The sequence below is a fragment of the Hemitrygon akajei genome, unplaced genomic scaffold, assembly GCF_048418815.1.
Source record: "Hemitrygon akajei unplaced genomic scaffold, sHemAka1.3 Scf000132, whole genome shotgun sequence".
Taxonomy (NCBI): domain Eukaryota; kingdom Metazoa; phylum Chordata; class Chondrichthyes; order Myliobatiformes; family Dasyatidae; genus Hemitrygon; species Hemitrygon akajei.
The window spans coordinates 556354-575488 of record NW_027332018.1 but is presented as its reverse complement, the minus strand read 5'-3'; the positions used below and the strand labels follow the sequence as shown (position 1 = coordinate 575488).

The following is a 19135-nucleotide window of genomic DNA, read 5'->3' as shown; positions in this document are numbered from 1 at the left end:
ACTGTCCCATCAGACACTCCCGCAGTGAGACATAGAGTGAAGTTGTAATGTTACGTCTCACAATCCAGAGTTCAGACACAGAGTGAATCCACCTCCACAACGTCCCATCACACTCTCCTAGATTCAGTGACAGAGGGAAACTCCCTCCACGCAGCCCCATCACACACTCACCAGGTCAAACACAGAGTGAATCATCCTCCATACCATCTCTTCACACACTCCCGATGTCAAGCACAGAGTGACGCTTCCTCTCTCTATGCCTGCCCTGTGATGAGGAGCGGGTGAAAGAGGGGGATGATGCCTCACCTCTTCTGCTGGTCAACAATTCACAGATTTGAGCCTTGGTTTCGTTGACGGATCTGTACTTCGTTTCCATCTCAGCGAACTGGTGACGGAGATCGCTGTGCATTCCTTTAAGAACGGACAGATTAGAGTTGAGCGCAGAAAGCTTGGATTGAAGGGTTGAGTTTAACTCATGGTAGTTTCGGTCGGAGGTGACCTTAGACTGACGAATCTGAGACACTGAGAGAGATGGTGAAGAATGTTTAGCGTTTACAGTGACACGTGAGTCAGCGTCACGCTACCGAACGGGTCACAGAGAGTGTTGTGTCAGTGTCACAGTGAATGTTGTCACAGTGAAGGATATGCTCTGGACACAGTGAGAGTTGTCGGCGCCAACTTGAGGGGCGTGTATATATCACGCTAGGGGGTATATCAATGTCCCGGTGAAGGTTTTGTTGTTACCATGGGGGTCTGCGTCAGTATCGTGCGGGGCATATCTGAGTTGCTGTGAGGAACGTGTCGCTGTCACTGTGATAGGAGTTTCCGTGCCCCGGCGGGAGGTGACAATGACGTGTCACGGTGTCATGGTGTGGGGTGAGCTGGTTGCAAAGAGAAGGGTATGTCAGTGCCACGGTGAGAGAAATGTCATTGCCACGGTGTGTGTGAGAGTGACACGCTGAGGTGTGCGTCGGTGCAACGGAGAGTTCAATGTCGATGTCATTGTGTCATTGTGAATTCAGTAGTCGGTATCTGTTAAGGGGTTTGCCTGTGTCAGGGTGAGGTGAGGGTAATTGCCTCAGTGAGCGGTGCATCGGTGTTATGTTGAGGAGTGATACTGTTTCGGTAAGTGGTGTTTCAGTGACGTGTGAGTCTTTGTCACGATGCGATGTGGAGCGGATCGCGCTGAGGTACGTGAAGGCGTCACGGTGTAACGGTACCTCAGTGTCACGTTGAAGAGCGTGTCGGTGTCACTGTGAGGTGTGTGTCGGTGTCGATTAAGAAATTTATCAATTAAACGTCAAGGGCTTGTCAATATTACAGAGAGGGGTACGTTGCTGTCAGTGTGACAGCCACGTGTGTGTCACGGTGATGGTGGCGTCAGTGTCGCGGTTAGGAGTGTATCAGAGTCTCGTTGAAGGTCGTGACTGTGCTACGGTAACAGCATTGTTGATGTTATGGTGAATGGCGTGTCGGTGTCAGCATGAGTCCTGATTGTGTTCCGGGAAAGGCCGTGTTTCATCACGGTTAGAAGTGTGTCCGTGTTATTGAACATAGAATAGTACAGCACAGTACAGGCCCACAATGTTGTTCCGACCCCTTAAACGCTGCCTCCCTTATAACCTGCCGCCTTAAACTCCTCAATATACCTGTCTCGTAGGCTCTTAAATATCACTAGTGTATCTGCCTGCACCACTGAGACAGGAAGTGCATTCCACTCACCAACCACTCTCTCAGTAAAAATAAACCTCTAATATCCCCCTGGAACATCCCACCCCTTACCTTAAACCCATGTCCTCTTGTTTTGAGCAGTGGTGACCTGGGGAAGAGGTGCTTGCTGTCCTCTCTATCTAATCCTCTTAATATCTTGTATATCTCTATCTTGTCTTGTCTTATCTTCCATCCCTCCAAAGAGTAAAGGCCTAGCTCCCTTAATCTCTGATTATAATGCATACTCTCTGAACCAGGCAGCATCCTGGTAAATCTCCTCTGCACACTTTCTAACGCTTCCACAACCTTCCTACAGTGAGGATATCAGAACGGGACACCAGTACTCCAAGTGTGGCCTAACCAGGGCTTTATGGAGCTGCATCATTACCTCGCGACTCATAAACTCTATCCCTCGACTTATGGAAGCTAACAAACATAATACTTTTAACTATCCTATCTACCTGTGAGGCAACTTTCAGGGATCTGTGGACATGTACCCCCAGTTCCCTCTGCTCCTCCACACTGCCAAGTATCCTGCCATTTACTTTGTACTCTCCCTTGGAGTTTTTCCTTCCAAAGTGTACCACCTCACGCCTCTCCGGGTTGAACTCCATCTGCCACCCGTCAGCCCACTTCTGCATCCCATCAAATTCTCTCTGCAATCTTCGACAGTCCTCTTCACTATCCACAACACCACCAACCTTTGTGTCGTCTCCAAACTTGCCAACCCGCCCTTCTATCTCCACATCCATGTCGTTAATAAAATCACGAAAAGCAGAGGGTCCAGAACCGATCCTTCTGGAACACCACTAGTCACGGCCCTCCAATCCGAATGTACTCACTCCACCACGACACTCTGCCTTCTGCAGGGAAGCCAATTGTGAATCCAACTGGCCAAGCTTCCCTGGATCCCATGCCTTCTGACTTTCTAAATAAGTTCTGCCGTGTGGAACTTTGTCAAATGCCTTACTAAATTCCATATATATCACATGCAACTGCTCTACCCTCATCTATATGCCTGGTCACCTCCTCAAAGAATTCTATCAGGTTTGTTAGACACGATCTGCCCTTCACAAAGACCTGCTGACTGTCCCTGTTCAGACCATGATCTCTAAATGCCCATAGGCTTTATCATAGAGAATCTTTTCCAACTGTTTTTCCACCACGGACGTAAGGCTTACTGGGTTATAATTACCCGGACTATCCCTACCTCCTTATTGAACAGGAGGGCAAAATGCGCCTCCGTCCAATCCTCCCGGATCATTCCCGTGGACAACGCGGACATAACGATCCTACCCAGAGGCTCAATAATCTCGGTTCTCCCCTCGTGAAGCAGCCTGGAGAATATTCTGTTGGGCTCCGGTGACTTATCCGTCTGAATGTATTTTATCAACTACAACATCTCCTCTCCCCTAATATCAACATACTCCAGAACATCAAACTCCCTCATATTGTCCTCACCGTCATCAAGTTCCCTCTCATTGGTGAATACCGACGAGTATTCATTGAGGACCTCGCTCAGTTCCACAGTCTCCAGGTACATCTTCCCACCTTTATCTCTAATCGCTCCTGCCTTCACTCCTGTCATCCTATTGTTCTTCACATAATTGAAGAATACCTTGGGGTTTTCCTTTACCCTACTCGACACGGACTTCTCTTTCTCCCTTCTTTCTGTCCACAGCCTTTATTTCTAATCTACTTTCCTCAATAGACCCATCTGATCCTTGCTTCCTAAACCTCATGTATGCTGCCTTCTTCCATCGGTGTTACGGTAAATCGGGTGTTAATTTCACTGTTGTGTTTTACAATCTCTATATATTCCAGTCTCTTTGTTTCCGGTCTGACTCCATCCGGAGACCGTTCCACTCACCATGGATCGAGAGACCGGCCACAGTCACGATGAGGGCTGACGTAACAAGGCAGAGTAGGCAGATAAGGCGGTACGGTTTATTTCCGATCTTCACTTCCGACTCCCGTTCTGGCGCAGCTGTGTAGAGACCATACGACCATAATATCACAATAAATATTTATGAAGATAATAGGAGCTACTTAATGAATACTTTACTTCAGTATCTTAGTGATTGTAGTGATGACTTGCAGCAGACCGAAAAGCCTGAACATGTAGATGTTTAGAAAGAGGATGTAATGGAGCTTTGGAACGCATCAAATTGGATAAATCGCCGGTACTGGACGAAATATACTGCAGGCTACTGTGGGGGGAGAGAAAAGAGATTGCTGAGTCTTTGGCGTTGATCTTTGCATCATCAATGGAGACGTGGGAGGGTCCGGAGGATTGGAAGGTTGCGGATGCTGTTCCTTTATTCAAGAAAGGGAGAAGAGATAGCCCAGGAAATTATAGACCAGTTAGTCTTACCTCAGCTGTTGATAAGTTGATGGAGAAGATCCTGAGAGAAAGGATTTATGAACATTTGGAGAGGTATAATATGTTTAGGAGTTGTCAGCATGGCTTTGTAAACTGTAGATCGTGCCTTACGAGACTGATTGCATTTTTGTGGGGATGTGACCTAGCAGATTGATAAGGAAGAGCAGTTGATGTAGTGTATATGGATTTCAGCAAAGCATTTTATAAGGTACCCCATGCAAACCAAACTGAGAATGTAAGGAGTAATGGGATCCAGGGGATATTGCTTTGTGGATCCACAACTGGCTTGCCACAGAAGGCAAAGAGTGGTTGTAGACGGGTCATGTTCTGCGTGGAAGTCGGCCACCAGTGGAGTGTATCAGCGATCTGTTCTGGGACCCTTATTCTTCGTGACTTTTATAACTGAACTGGATGAAGATGTGGAGGGATGGGTTCGTACGTTTGCTGATGACGCAATGTTTGGGGTGTTGTGGATAGTGGGAAGGCTGTCAGAGGTTACAGCGGGACAATGACGAGATGCAAAATCGGGCTGAGAAGTGGTAGATGGAGTTCAAACAGTTAAGTGTAAAGTGGTTCATTTTCATAGGTCAAATACGATGGCAGTAGTATTAATGGTGAGACTCTTGGCAGTGTGAAGAATCAGAGGGATCTTGGGGTCCGAGCTCAAAGCAGTTGCGCAGGTTGACTCTGTGGTTAAGAAGGCGAATATGAAGGGTCCGCGATATCTCAGATCGAGTTCTCAGTATTCTCAAAAGGGAGGGTGAGCAGCCGGATGTCGTGGTCCATGTAGGGACCAATGACGTGGGTAGGAAGAGTGAGGAGATCATGAATGGGGAGTTTAGGGAGTAAGTGCCAAGTTAAAGGACAGGACCTCCACGATAGCAATCTCAGTATTGTTATCAGTGTCACATGCAGGTGCGTTTAGAAATAGTAAGTTAGTGCAGATCAACACGTGGCTGAATACATGGTACAGGAGGGAGGTCTTCAGATTTATAGATAATTGGGCAGTTTTCCAGGGAAGGTGGGACCTGTTCCGGCGGGGCGGTTGACATCTGAACTGGAAGGGGACAAATATTCCTGAAGGTAGGTTTTCTAAAGAGGCTCCAGAGGATTTAAACTAGATATGAGGGTGGAGGAGAACCAGAGTGTACGAACAGATGTATGGGAGAAGGAAGAAAAAGAAGACAGTACTATTCTTTCTACTGTTAGAGATAAACAGAGAGGAAGAGGTGGAGAATTTCTTAAATGCATTTATTTTAAAGCTAGGAGCATTGTGAGAAAGGTGGATGAGCTTAGAGCATGGATTGCTACATGGAAATATGATGTTGTGGCTATTAGTGAAACATGGTTGCAGGAGGGCTGTGATTGGCAACTAAATATTCCTGGATTTCGTTGCTTCAGGTGTGATAGAATCGGAGCGACAAGAGGGATAGGTGTTGCGTTGCTTGTCAGAGAAAATACTACAGCGGTGCTCTGGCAGGATAGATGAGAGGGCTCGTCTAGGGAGACTAATTGGGTGGAATTGAGGAATGGGAAAGGTATAGTAACACTTACAGGGGTGTATTAATAGACCACCTAATGAGGAGCGAGAATTGGAGGAGCACATTTGCAAGGAGATTGCAGATATGTGTAGAAAGCACAGGGTTGTGATTGTGGGAGAAATTAATTTTCCACTGATAAAGTGGGAAGCCCATACTGTAAAAGGGATTAATGGTTTGGAGTTTGTAAAATGTGTGCAGGTTATTTTTTGTAGCAATACATAGAAGAACCAACTAGAGAAGGGGCAGTGTTGGATCTCCTGTTAGGGAATGAAATAGGTCAGGAGACGGAGGTACGTGTTTGGGAGCACTATGGGTCCAGTGATCACAATGCCATTAGTTTCAATATAATTATGGAGAACGATAGGACTAGACCCAGGGATGAGATTTTTGATTGGGGAAAGGCTAACCTTGAGGAGATGCGAATGGAGTTAGAAGGAGTGGATTGGGACAACCTGTTTTATGAGAAGGATGTAATAGAGAAATGGAGGTCATTTAAAGATGAAATATTGAGCGTACAGAATCTTTATGTTGCTGTTAGTTTGAAAGGAAAGGTTAAACGTTTGATAGAGCCATGGTTTTCAAGGGGATATTGGAAACTTGGTTAGGAAAAAGAGAGATATCTACAATAAATATAGACAGCATGGCGTAAATGAGGTGCTCGAGGAACATAAAGAATGCAAGAAAAATCTTAAGAAAGAAATTAGAAAAGCTAAATGAAGATACGAGGTAGATTTGGCAAGTAAAGTGAAAATAAATCCGAAAGGTTTCTGCAGTTATATTTATAGCAAAAGGATAGTGAGGGATAAAATTGGTCCCTTAAACAATCAGAGTGGACAGCAATGTGTGGAGCCGAAATAAATAGGGGAGATTTTGAACAATTTCTTTTCTTCAGTATTCACTAAGGGAAGGAGATTGAATTGTGTAAGAAACGAGTAGGGAAGTTAGGGAAACTATATTGATTAAAGAGCAAAAAGTCCTGACGCTTTTAAGGAATATAAAAGTATATAAATCTCCATGTCCTGACAGGATATTCCCTAGGACCTTGAGGGAGGTTAGTGTAGAAATAGCAGGGGCTCTGACAGAAATATTTCAAATGTCATTAGAAACGGGGATGGTGCCGGAGGATTAGCGTATTTCTCATGTGGTTACATTGTTTAAAAAGGATTCTATGAGTAAAACTAGCAATTATAGGCCTGTCAGTTTGACGTCAGTGGTGGGTAACTTAATGGAAAGTATTCTTAGAGATGGTATATAGAATTATCTGGATAGACAGTGTCTGATTAGGAACAGTCAACATCGATTTGTGCGTGGAAGGTCATGTTTGACAAACCTTATTGAATTTTTGAGGAGGTTACGAGTAACGTTGACGAAGGTAAAGCAGTGGATGTTGTCTATATGGACTTCAGTAAGGCCTTTGACAAGGTTAAGCACGGAAGGTTAGTTAGGAAGGTTCAATCTTTAGGTATTAATATTGAAGTAGTATAATGGATTCAACAGTAGCTGGATGGGAGATGCCAGAGACTAGTGGTGGATAACTGTCAGTTTGGAGGCCGGCGACTAGTGCTGTGCCTCAGGGATCTGTACCGGGTTCAATGTTCTTTGTCAGATACATTAATGGTCTGGATGATGGGGTTATAAATGGGATTAGTAAGTATGCAGATGTTACTATGGTCGATGGTGTTGTGGAGAATGAAGTTAGGTTTTCAAAGTTTGCAGGGAGATTTAGGCCAGTTAGAAGAGTGGGCTGAAAGATGGCAGATCGCGTTTAATGCTGGGAAAAGTTTAAGAGGGAGGTGTTACATTTTGGTAGGAATAATCCAACTAGGACATACATGGTAAATGGTAGGGCTTTGAAAAATGCGGTAGAGCAGAGTGATCTAGGAATAATTGTGCATAGTTCACTGAAGGTGGAATCTCATGTGGATAGGGAGGTGAAGAAAGCTTTTGGAATGTTGGCCTTTATAAATCAGAGAATTGATTATAGGAGTTGGGATGTAATGTTAACATTGTACAAGGCATTGCTTAGGCCGAATTTGGAATATTTTGTACAGTTCTGGTCACCGAAGTATAGGAAGGATATCAACAAAATAAAAAGAGTACAGAGAAGATTTACTAGAATGTTACCTGGTTTTCAGCACCTGTGTTACAGTGAAAGATTGAACAAGTTGTGTCTTTATTCTTCGGAGTGTAGAAGGTTGAGGGCGGACTTGATAGAGGTATTTAAAATTATGAGGTGGATAGATAGAGCTGACGTGGATAGGGTTTTTCCATTGAGATTAGCGGAGATTCAAACAAGAGGACATGAGTTGAGAGTTAGGGGGCAAATATTCAAGGGCAACACGAGGGAGAATTTCTTTACTCAATGAGTGGTAGCTGTGTGTAACGAGCTTCCAGTAGAAGTGGTAGAGGCAGGTTCGGTATTGTCACTTAAAGTAAAATTGGATAGGTATATGGACAGGAAAGGAGTAGAGGGTTATGGGCTGAGTGCGGGTAAATGGGACTAGGTGAGAGTAAGCGTTCGGCACGTACTAGAAGGGCAGAGATGGTCTGTTTCCGTGTTGTAATTGCTATATGGTTATAGATATGGAGAGTAGGGGTGACCTTACACAGGGGTATAAAACCACGAGCGGTTAATACGGAAATTTTCCCTAGACAAGGAGAATCGAGGACCAGAGAGCACAGGTCTACGGTGACTGGGGAAGGGATTTAATGAGGATGTCAAGTGACAATCATTTTTATCCAGATGGTGTTCAACCTATGGAACGAGCTAACAGAGGAAGCTGTCGAGGCAGATGAATTAGAAACATGGACACTTGGGAGTTCGTCATGTGACACCTTTGGAATGACGTAACTGCTGTCAACTCTGACTTGCTTGTGCAGTAGTTGAGAGCCCGCCTGATCCCGAGGCAATGGGACGACCTTCGTCCTCATCGATTCGGGGTTGCTCTTTCCCGAAGTTCATCTCTGAGTAGGGGGAGTTAAGACCGTCAGGGAGACAGTCGGACAGGCAGATAAAGTAGAAAGTGAGAACAGTAGAGAATGGGGGAAGGAATAAGGGGAGAACGAGGAATGAGAAGATAGAGAAGAGAGGAGCAAAAGTGAGGGGGGAGAAAGCGGCTGAAACAGCAAGAGAAAGGATGAGGGGAATAGGGAGTGAGAGGATAGAGGGAGGCAGAGGAGGAGAGCGATGGGCAGAGAAAGGTAACTTCAGCCACCTCCAACGGGATCCCACTACCAAGCACATTTTTCCTTCCCCACCCTTTCTGCTTTTTGCAGGGATCGCTCCCTATGCGACTCCCTTGTCTACTCGTCCCCCCCCCCCCATCCCTTCTCACCGATCTCCCTCCTGGCAGTTATCCTTGTAAATGGAACAAGTGTTGCACCTGCCCTTACACTTCCTTGGTCACCACCATTCAGGGCCCCAGACAGTCCTTCCAGGTGAGGAGATCCTTCACCTGTGTGTCGGCTGGTGTGGTATACTGCATCCGGTGCTCCCGGTGTGGCCTTTTATATATTGCTGAGACCCGACGCAGACTGGGGGCGGTTTGGCTGAACACCTACGCTCTGTCCGCCAGATGAAGCAGGATCTCCCAGTGGCCACGCAGTTTAATTCCATGTCCCATTCCCATTCTGATATGTCTATCCACGGCCTCCTCTACTGTCAAGATCAAGCTACACTCAGGTTGGAGGAACAACACCTTAAATTTCGTCTGGGTAGCCTCCAACCTGATGGCACGAACATTGACTTCTCCAACTTCCGTTAATGCTCTTCCTCCCCTTCTTACCCCATCGCTGATTTATTGATTTTACCTCACTTCATTTTTATTCTTCTCTCTCTCTCTCTGCCCATCACCCTTTGACTGTTCTCTATCTCCCTCTGGTGCTCCCCTCCTCCCTTTCCTTCTCCCTGGGCCTCCCATCCAACGAACCTTTCCAGCTCCGCATCCCTTTTGCCAATCACGTTTGCAGCTCTCAGCTTCACAACATCCCCTCCTGTCTTCTTCTATCATTTCGGATTTCACCTCCCATTCCTACTTTCAAATCACTTACTACCTTTTCTTTCAGTTAGTCCTGCCAAAGGGCCTCGGACAGAACTGACAACTGTACTTCTTCCTATAAATGCAGACTGGACTGCTGCGTTCCACCAGCAGTTTGTGTGTGTTCCCTGATATTATAGGCCGGTAGGTTTGACGTCGGTAGCAGGTAAATTATTGGAAGGAGTACAGAGGGATACGATCTACAAGTATTTAGATAGATAGTCACTATTAGGGAGAGTCAACATGGCTTTTTTGCGTGGTAACACATGTTTAACAAATGTATTAGAGATTTTCAAGGAGGTTACAAGGGAAGTAGATGACGGGAAGGTAGTGGATGTTGTCTACATGGACCAGTATGGGAGGTTAGTTAGGAAGATTCAGTCGCTAGGTATTCATGGTGAGTTAGTAAATTGTATTAGACATTGACTCAATATGGAGAAGTCAGAGAATGGTAGTGGAGGATTGCTACTCTGAGTGGAGGCCTCTGACGAGTATTGTAACATAGGGATCGGTGCTGGGTCCATTGTTATTTGTCATTTATATCAATGATCTGGATGTTAAATTGGATCAGCTAATTTGCTGATGATACAAAGACTGGAGGAATAGTGGACAGTCAGGAAGGTATTCAAAGCTTGCAGCGGGATCTGGACTACGTAGAAAGATGGGCTGAAAAATGGCAGATGGAGTTTTATAAAGAGGTGTGAGGTATCGTACTTTGGAGGGAAAAAACAAGTTAGAACATACAAGGTAAATGGTATGGCACTGAGGAGTGCAGTCGAACAGAGAGATCTGGCAATTCAAATAAAAAAAACCTTAAAAGTGGCGTCACAGGTAGATAGCGTAGTAAAAAGTGTTTTTGGTACATTGGCATTTATAAATCAAAGTATTGAGAATAAGAGTTGGAATGTTATGGTGAGGTTGTATAAGGTATTAGTGAGGCCGGATTTGGAGAATTGTGTGCGGTTTTGTCTGCCGAATGACAGGAAGGATATTAATAAGATTGAAAGAGTGCAGAGAAGGTTTACAAAGGTGTTGCCGGGACATGAGAAACTGAGTTACAGAGAAAGGTTGAAGAGTTTCGGACTTTATTTCCTGGAGCGTAACAGAATGGGGGAGATAAGATAGTGGTACATCAAATTTTGATATCTATAGATAGAGCAAATGCAAGCAGGTTTTTTTTTCCCACTGAGGCTGGAGGAAAAAAAAAAGAGGACATGGGTTAAGGTTGAAGGAGGAAAAGTTTAAAGGGAAGATTAAGAGGCGGGGGGCTTCTTCACATCGAGAGTGGTGGGAATGTGGAATGAGCTGCCAGATGAAGTTGTAAATGCCGGCTCACTTTTCACATTAAAAAAAAACCTGGACAGGTACGTGGATGAGAGGTGTATGGAGGGATATGGGCTAGGTGCAGGTCAGAGGGACTAGGGAGAAAATTGGTTCGGCACAGCCAAGAAGGGCCAAGAGGCCCGTTTCAGTGTTCTAATGTTCTATAGTTCTATGGTTCCTAATGGGAAGGTGCAGAAGACAGAATGGCCGGCGTGGCTGGAGGTGGCTCTGTGATGCTGCTGGCTGCTTCATCGAGGCACCAGGAACTGTGGACGGAGTTCATGGAAGGGACGCTGTTTTCCGAGATAGACTGGGTTCTTTTCAGAACGCTCAGCAGTTTCTTGCTGTCACGGGTGAAGCAGATTCTATATTTTAAGTGAGGAACCAGGGCGGTTCATGAGAACAGGGAAGTGCACTTGATGAGTAGGGAATTCAATAAGGCATTTAATGTTTCCAATTAGTGGGTTACTCTGTAGAATGGTGGGCGGCACTGCGAAATTTGACTGACTGATTTGTGCGCATTGGCAGAGATAATATGCACTGACTAACAAGTTCCCGGATTGTATATCGCATTGGATGATGGAGAAGCACTGAAGTAATGAGCGATGGATGACTGGGCATTCTATTGGCTAGGCAGTTGGAGCAAAGGTTAAGGGTTGAAGTTCGCTTCTCAGACTGGAGGCCGCTCACTAGCCGTGTATACCAGAAGGTCGCTAGTGGGACCCGGGATCTCTGTCAACTATATCGACCATTTATAACAGATTGCACTAGACGCGCTTGATAAGCGTGTAGATGACGTGATAAACGGTGCAGACGGTTATCTCTTACAGTGGGATGTCGATTAGCTGGGAAACTGGGCCGAGCAGCAGCAAATACAATTTATTTCGGATGTGCGAGCTGTAGTATTTGAGGAAGACAAGCCAGGGAGGGACATTCACAGTGAAGAGGAGTAACCCTGGGGAGTGTTATAGACGGACCCAGGGCTACGGGAAAACGGTTCCCAGAAATTGAGGTCAAGCATAGATAAGGCCGTGAAGATTCCATCGTTATCAATGAAGGCCCTGAGTCGAGAGGTCACTTTGCATTTGGGCAGGATGGAGGGTAGGCCGACCTTGGAGTACAGTGTTCAGTATTTGTCCACCTGCTCCAGGTGAAATGCCGCTGAGCAGCAAATATTGCAGTGGGAGCTTTACGGGAATATTGCCCAGACTCCAGTGATAATTTTTTAAAACTCCTTAGATTCTGGATTAGTTCCTGAAGATTGGAGGGTGGCTAATGTAACTCCACTTTTTAAAAAAGGAGGGAGAGAAAAGCTGGGGAATTATAGACCGGTGAGTCTGACATCGGTGGTGGGGAAGATGCTAGAGTCGGTTATCAAAGATTTGAGAACAGCATATTTGGAAAGAGGTGAAATCATCGGACAAAGTCAGCATGGATTTGTGAAAGGAAAATCATGTCTGACGAATCGTATAGAATTTTTTGAAGATTGAACTAGTAGAGTGGATAGGGGAGAGCCAGTGGGTGTGGTATATTTAGCTTTTCAAAAGGCTTTTGGCAAGGTCCCAAACAGGAGATTAGTGTGCAAACTTAAGGCATACGGTATTGGGGGTATGGTATCGATGTGGATAGGGAATTGGTTGGCAGACAGGAAGCAAAGAGTGGGAGTAAACAGGACCTTTTCAGAATGGCAGGCAGTGACTAGTGGGGTACCACATGGCTCAGTGCTGGGACCCCAGTTGTTTACAATATATATTAATTATTTAGATGAGGCAATTAAATGCGGCATCTACAAGTTTGTGGATGATACGAAGCTGGGCGGCGGTGTTAGCTGTGAGGAGAATGCTAAGAGGATGCAGGGTGACTTGGAAAGGTTAGGTGAGTGGGCAAATTTATGGCATATGCAATTTAATGTGGATAAATGTGAGGTTATCCACTTTGGTTGCGAGAACAGGAGAACAGATTATTATCTGAACGGTGGCCGATTAGGAAAAGGGGAGGTTCAACGAGACCTGGGTGTCATTGTATAACAGTCATTGAAGGTGGACATGCAGGTACAGCAGGCGGTGAAAAAGGCAAATGATATGTTGGCATTCATAGCTAAAGGATTTGAGTACAGGAGCAGGGAGGTTCTACTGCAGTTGTACAAGGCCTTGGTGAGATAGCACCGAGAATATTGTGTGCAGTTTTGGTCCCCTAATCTGAGGAAAGACATTCTTGCCACAGTGGGAGTACAGAGAAGGTTCACCAGATCGATTCCTGTGATGGCAGGACTTTCATATGAAGAAAGACTGGATCGACTAGGCTTATACTCACAGGAATTTAGAAGATTGAGGGGGGATCTTTTTGAAACGTATAAAATTCTAAAGGGATTGGATAGGCTAGATTCAGGAAGCTTGTTTCCGATGTTGGGGAAGTCCAGAACGAGGGGTCACAGTTTAAGGATAAAGCGGAAGCCTTTTAGGACCGAGATGAGGAAAAATCTCTTCACACAGAGAGCGGTGAATCTGTGGAATTGGCTGCCACAGGAAATAGTTGAGGCCGGTTCATTGGCTAGATCTAAGAGGAAGTTAGATATGGCCCTTGTCGCTAAAGGAATCAGGGGGTATGGAGAGAAAGCATGTACAAGGTTCTGAGTTCCATGATCAGCCATGATTATACTGAATGGCGGTGGAGGCTCGAGGGGCCGAATGGCCTACTCCTGCACCTACTTTCTAAGTTTCAATGTTTCTGTGACTGACTTATGGTGAATGCGCAGAGTCATTTTCTATCGACTTGGAGAATCGAGGATCAGAGCGCACAGTTCTGAGGTGATAGCAGAAAGAGATTTAACTGCGGGCCAGAGTAACACTGTTTTTTTAATCAGACAGTGCTCCGTCTGTGGAAGGAACTGCCAGAGAAATGGTCGATGCAGATGTATTAGCGTTTGTATACTTGTGCGTATAGCATGTGGACCCTTCAGAATGGCGTCATCAACGTGAACTCTGACCTGCCGGAGCAGTCACTGACATTTCTCCTGGCCCCGACGCAATAGAAGGATCTACATTCTTAGCGTTGTGAGGTTCATTTCGGCGAAAGTTCAGCAGAGAGTAGGTGGGGTCCAGACCATCTGGAAGAGAATGCAAGAGAATGTGAGAGAAAGACAAACAGAAGGGCCAGGGACAGGTCGAGAATCGGGTCGGGCGGAGTGAGAGACTGGGAGAAAATATGAGGGAGATGTGGAAGTGTGGCCTTTTATATATTGGTGAGACCCGACGTAGACTGGGAGACTGTTACGCTGAACACCTAAGCTCTGTCCGCCAGAGAAGGCAGGATCTCCCAGTGGCCACACATGTTAATTCCATGTCCCATTCCCATTCCGATATGTCTATCCATGCCCTCCTCTACTGTCAAGATGAAACCACACTCAGGTTGGAGGAACAACACCTTGTATACCGGCTGGGCAGCCTCCAACCTGATGGCATATCATTGAGTTCTCTAACTTCCGTTAATGCCCCTATAAACATATAACCATATAACAATTACAGCACGGAAACAGGCCATCTACGCCCTTCTGGTCCGTGCGGAACGCTTCCTCACTTAGTCCCACCGAACCGCACTCAGCCCATAGCCCTCGATTCCTTTCCTGTCCATATATCTATCCAATTTTAATTTAAATGTCAATACCGAACCTGCGTCTACTACTTCTATTGGAGGCTCGTTCCACACAGCTACCACTCTCTGAAGAAAGAAATTATCCCTCCTGTTACCCTTAAACTTTTGCCCCCTAACTCTCAACTCATGTCCTCTTGATTGAATCTCCCCTACTCTCAATGGAAAAAAAGTCTATCCACGTCAACTCTATCTGTGCCCCTCATAATTTTAAATAACTCTATCAAGCCCCCCCCCCCCACAACCTTCTACGCTCCAAAGAATAAAGACACAACTTGTTCAACATTTCCCTGTAACTTAGGTGCTGAAACTCAGGTAAAATTCTAGTAAATCTTCTCTGTACTCTCTCTATTTTGTTGACATTTTTCCTATAATTCGGTGAGCAGAACTGTACACAATACTCCAGATACCGCCTTACCAATGTCTTGTACAATTTTAACATTACCTAACTCCGAAACACAATGCACTGATTTATAAAGGCCAAAATACCAAAAGATTTATTCACCGCCCTATGCTCATAAGATTCCTCCTTGAAGGAACTATGCACCATTATTCCTAGATCACTCTGTGCTACTGAATTCTTCAATGCCCTACAATGTACCATGTATGCCCTATTTGGATTATTCCTACCAAAATGTAGCACCTCACACTTATCAGCATTAAACTCCATCCGCCATCGTACAGCCCACTCTTCTAACTGGACTAGATCTCTCTGCAAATTTTGAAAACCTACTTCATTACCCACAACGCCACCTACCTTAGTATCATCTGCATACTTACTAATCCAATTTACCAACCCATCATCCTGATCATTAATATATATGACAAACAACATTTGACCCAGTACAGATCCCTGAGGCACGCCACTAGTCACTGGCCTCGAATCTGACAAACAGTTATCCAACACTACTCTCTGGCATCTCCCATCCGCTACTGTCGAATCCATTTTACTACTTCAATATTAATACCTAGCGATTGAATCTTCCTAACTAACTTTCCTTTTGGAACCTTGTCAAAGGCCTTACTGCAGTCCATATAGACAACATCTACTACTTTACGCTCGTCAACTTTCCTCATAACCTCTTCAAAAATTCAATAAGATTTGTCAAACATGACCTTCCACGCACAAATCCATGTTGACTGTTCCTAATCAGACCCTGTCTATCCAGATAATTGTATATATCATCTCTAAGAATACTTTCCAATAATTTACCCAACACTGACGTCATACTGACAGACCGATAATTGATAGGTTTACTCTTAGAACCCATTTTAAACAATGGCATCATATGAGCAATACGCCAATCTGCCGGCACCATCCTTGCTTCCAATGACATTTAAAATATTTCTGTCAGCGTCCCTGATATTTCTACACTAACCTCCCTCAAGGTCCTAGTGAATATCCTCTCAGGCTCCTGAGATTTATCCACTTTATATTCCTTAAAAGCGCTTTAAAACCCTCCTCCCTTTCTTACCACATCACTGATATATTTAGTTCCCCCCCCTCCTTTTATTCTCCCTTTCTCCCCATCACTCTGCCTGTCCTCCATCTTCCTCTGGTGCTCTCCTCCCCTTTTATTTCTCCCTGGACCTCCCGTCCAATGATCCTTTTCCTTCTCCATCACTGTATCCCTTTTACCAATGACCTTTCCGTCTCTAAGCTTCACCCCACCCTCTCCGATCTTCTATTATTTCGCATTTCCCCCTCCCCTTGCTACTTTCATATCTCTTACTTTTTCTCGTTCCTCTCTGTTAGTCCTGACGAAGGGTCTCGGCCCGAAAAGTCGACAATGCTTCTCCCTATAGATGCTGCCTGGCCTGCTGTGTTCCACCAGCATTTTGATGTGTGTGTGTTGTTTGAAGTTCCAGCATCTGCGGATATCCTCGTATAACCATATAACAATTTCAGCATGGAAACGGGCTATCACGGCCCTTCTAGTCCGTGCCGAACGCTTACTGTCACCTAGTCCTACTGGCCCACACTCAGCCCGTAACCCTCCATTCCTTTCCTGTCCATATAGCTATCCAATTTTACTTCAAATGACAATACCGAACCTGCCTCTACCACTTCTACTGGAAACTCTTTCCACACAGCTACCACTCTCTGAGTAAAGAAATTCCCCCTCGTGTTAACCTTAAACCTCTATTCCTTTCCTGTCCATATACCTATACATTTTTAAAAATTACAATATCGACTCCATTTCTGCTGGAAGCTCGTTCCACACAGCTACAACTCTTTGAGTAAAGAAGTTTTCCCTCGTGTTACCCCTAAGCTTTTGCCCCTTAACTCTCAAATCATGTCCTCTTGTTTGAATCTCCCCTACTCTCAGTATAAAGCCTATCCACGTCAAATCTATCTTATAATTTGCCTCCAGGTAGATGATGTAACATCATCTATAACAATGAATTCCAGCAACTTCCCAGCCTCTGCTGTCAGGCTAACAGGTCTATGGTTCCCTTTTCTGCTGCGTACATGCTTCCTAAATAGCGGATTAACTTTTTCAGTCATTCGGTACAATGCCAGCATTTATCAAGTTTTGAAAGATCATTATTAATGCCTCTGTAATCTGTCCAGCTACTTCCTTCAGAACCCAAGGTTGCATTCCATCTGGTATAGAGATTTATCCACCCTCAGACCATTAATCGTCCTGAGCACCATCTCATTCCTAATTTTCACTGCACAGGCATCACTTCCCTGACACTCTTCCATGTTCCCGGAAAGATGTCATCGAACTGGAAATGAGTGCACGTGGAGATTTTCGACGTCGTTGCCGGGACTCCAGGGACTGAGTTAGGGAAAGAGATTGGGTTGATTGTGACTTTATTCCTTGTAGAGCAGGGATGATCTTTCAGGGGAATATAAAGACACGAGGAGCACAGACAGAGTGAATGGGCGCAATTATTTCCCCTGGACTTGGACAATCGAGGACCAGAGCGCACAGGTATAAGGAGAGAGGGGAAGTAGATTCAACTGGTGAGCCGATTGACAAGCCTTTGTTAACCAGGTGGTGTTCAGTCTGTGGAACGTGCTGCCAGGGATTTGGTGGAGAAGAATGCCTCACACACTGGGGCCTTTGGGAGTATGACATGTGAGCCCTCCAGAATGACGTCGTTGTTGCATCACTGACCTGTTTGTGTATTGGTGAGGCATTCGACTTTCCGAATGTTCAGCTCGGTGTAGGTGGAGGTTTGATGGTCTGCGAGATAGCGATGGACAAGGATGAGATAGCGCGGTAGAGAATCGGGGACAGTGAGGTGCAGAGGGAAGGGAAGAGAGTACAGAGAGGTGGGGTAGAGAGTTAGCGGAATACAAGAGGGATGAAGGGAGAGAGGCAAGAGAGGGAAGCGAGACAGGGAGTTCAACGACAGAGAGGGGGAAATGCTGTGCTTGAGAGGTCGAAGAGGGTCGATGGGATGGAAAATGCAAAAGAATCGGGAAAAGAGAACGAGGAGAGATAGGGCAGAGTGAGGGGATAAAGTGGGAGTAAATGAGGACAAAGAAGGGAGTGAGGTAGTCAGCGGGTAGAGTAAGATTGAGAAGCAATATAGAGGGGTGAGTGAGTAGAAAGTGAAGGGAGGAGAAAACTGGGAGAAGGAGGGTGGAAGAGACAAACGGAATGAGAGAGTGAGGGAAAGAGTGCAGAATGGAGAGCGAGAGTGGGAGACCGGGGGAGGGTGACAGAAGGGAGAGGACTGAGAAAGTGAGCAATGAGAGAGGGAAGAGATAATGGGAAGAAGGAGTAGAGAGATGCTGGCAGATAGTTAGAGAGCAGACACCCTCTCATCCTTTCAAATTGCTCCCTCCTAGACATCACTCCTGCGAGTTCCCTCCGAAATATTCTCAAACAGCGAATCGTTAGCGTCAGCCGTAAGTTTGCCCTGAGATCTCTCGACAGGAATGGACACGTTGCATGAACACAGTCAAGGCAACAAAGATGAAACTGAGCTCCATCTCTACGGAACAGGGGAGCAGAGAGGGTCTTGAATTTAGGCTCCACGTACGATACATCAGGTTCAGCTGGGAGCAAAACAGTCAGGTTCAAATTGGCTGATGCTTCCTCATCATCGACCCAGCGCGCACACCGGGGATCACCAGACTGTTCCATCACACACTCCCGGCGTCAGACACAGAGTGAATCTCCCGCTGCAGCGGCTCACAGTCCTGGGCTCAGGCACAGAGTGATGCTCCCTCCCCACTGTGCCATCGCAGACCCCCGGGGTCAAACGCAGAGGGGGTTTCCATCCACACTGTCCATCACACGCTCTGGGAGGCAGTCTCAGACTGAAACTCCCTCCCTCTGTCTTTCTGCCCCACTCACCTCGGGAAGGAGCCAGTGAGCCAGTTTTTGTAGGTTTCCTATTCATGTCAGTCTCGCTGTCGTCCATCCTGTCGAGGATTCTCTGCGTCTCTGAACTCAGGAAGGAGAAGCAGCCATTGTCAGAGGAAGCCTGTTTAGACAAGGGAGTCAGACCGACGCCAACAAACACGAGCT

The 19135-nt window shown here is 45.7% G+C and overlaps 1 protein-coding gene across 1 annotated transcript in view; it reads right to left on the bottom strand.

Moving 5' to 3' along the window:
* The window catches only part of LOC140723743 (C-type lectin domain family 9 member A-like), a 29022-nt gene extending 9952 nt beyond the window's left edge, over positions 1 to 19070 (bottom strand). Inside the window, exons 1-5 of the mRNA XM_073038288.1 lie at positions 18962 to 19070; positions 17771 to 17839; positions 13981 to 14100; positions 3581 to 3697; positions 307 to 411 (exon numbers count right to left, since the gene is read on the bottom strand). Coding sequence (XP_072894389.1) covers positions 307 to 411; positions 3581 to 3697; positions 13981 to 14100; positions 17771 to 17839; positions 18962 to 19028 — 478 coding nt within the window. The 5' untranslated portion in view covers positions 19029 to 19070. The remainder of the gene's footprint in view (positions 1 to 306; positions 412 to 3580; positions 3698 to 13980; positions 14101 to 17770; positions 17840 to 18961) is intronic.
* Positions 19071 to 19135: the final 65 nt, after the last annotated feature.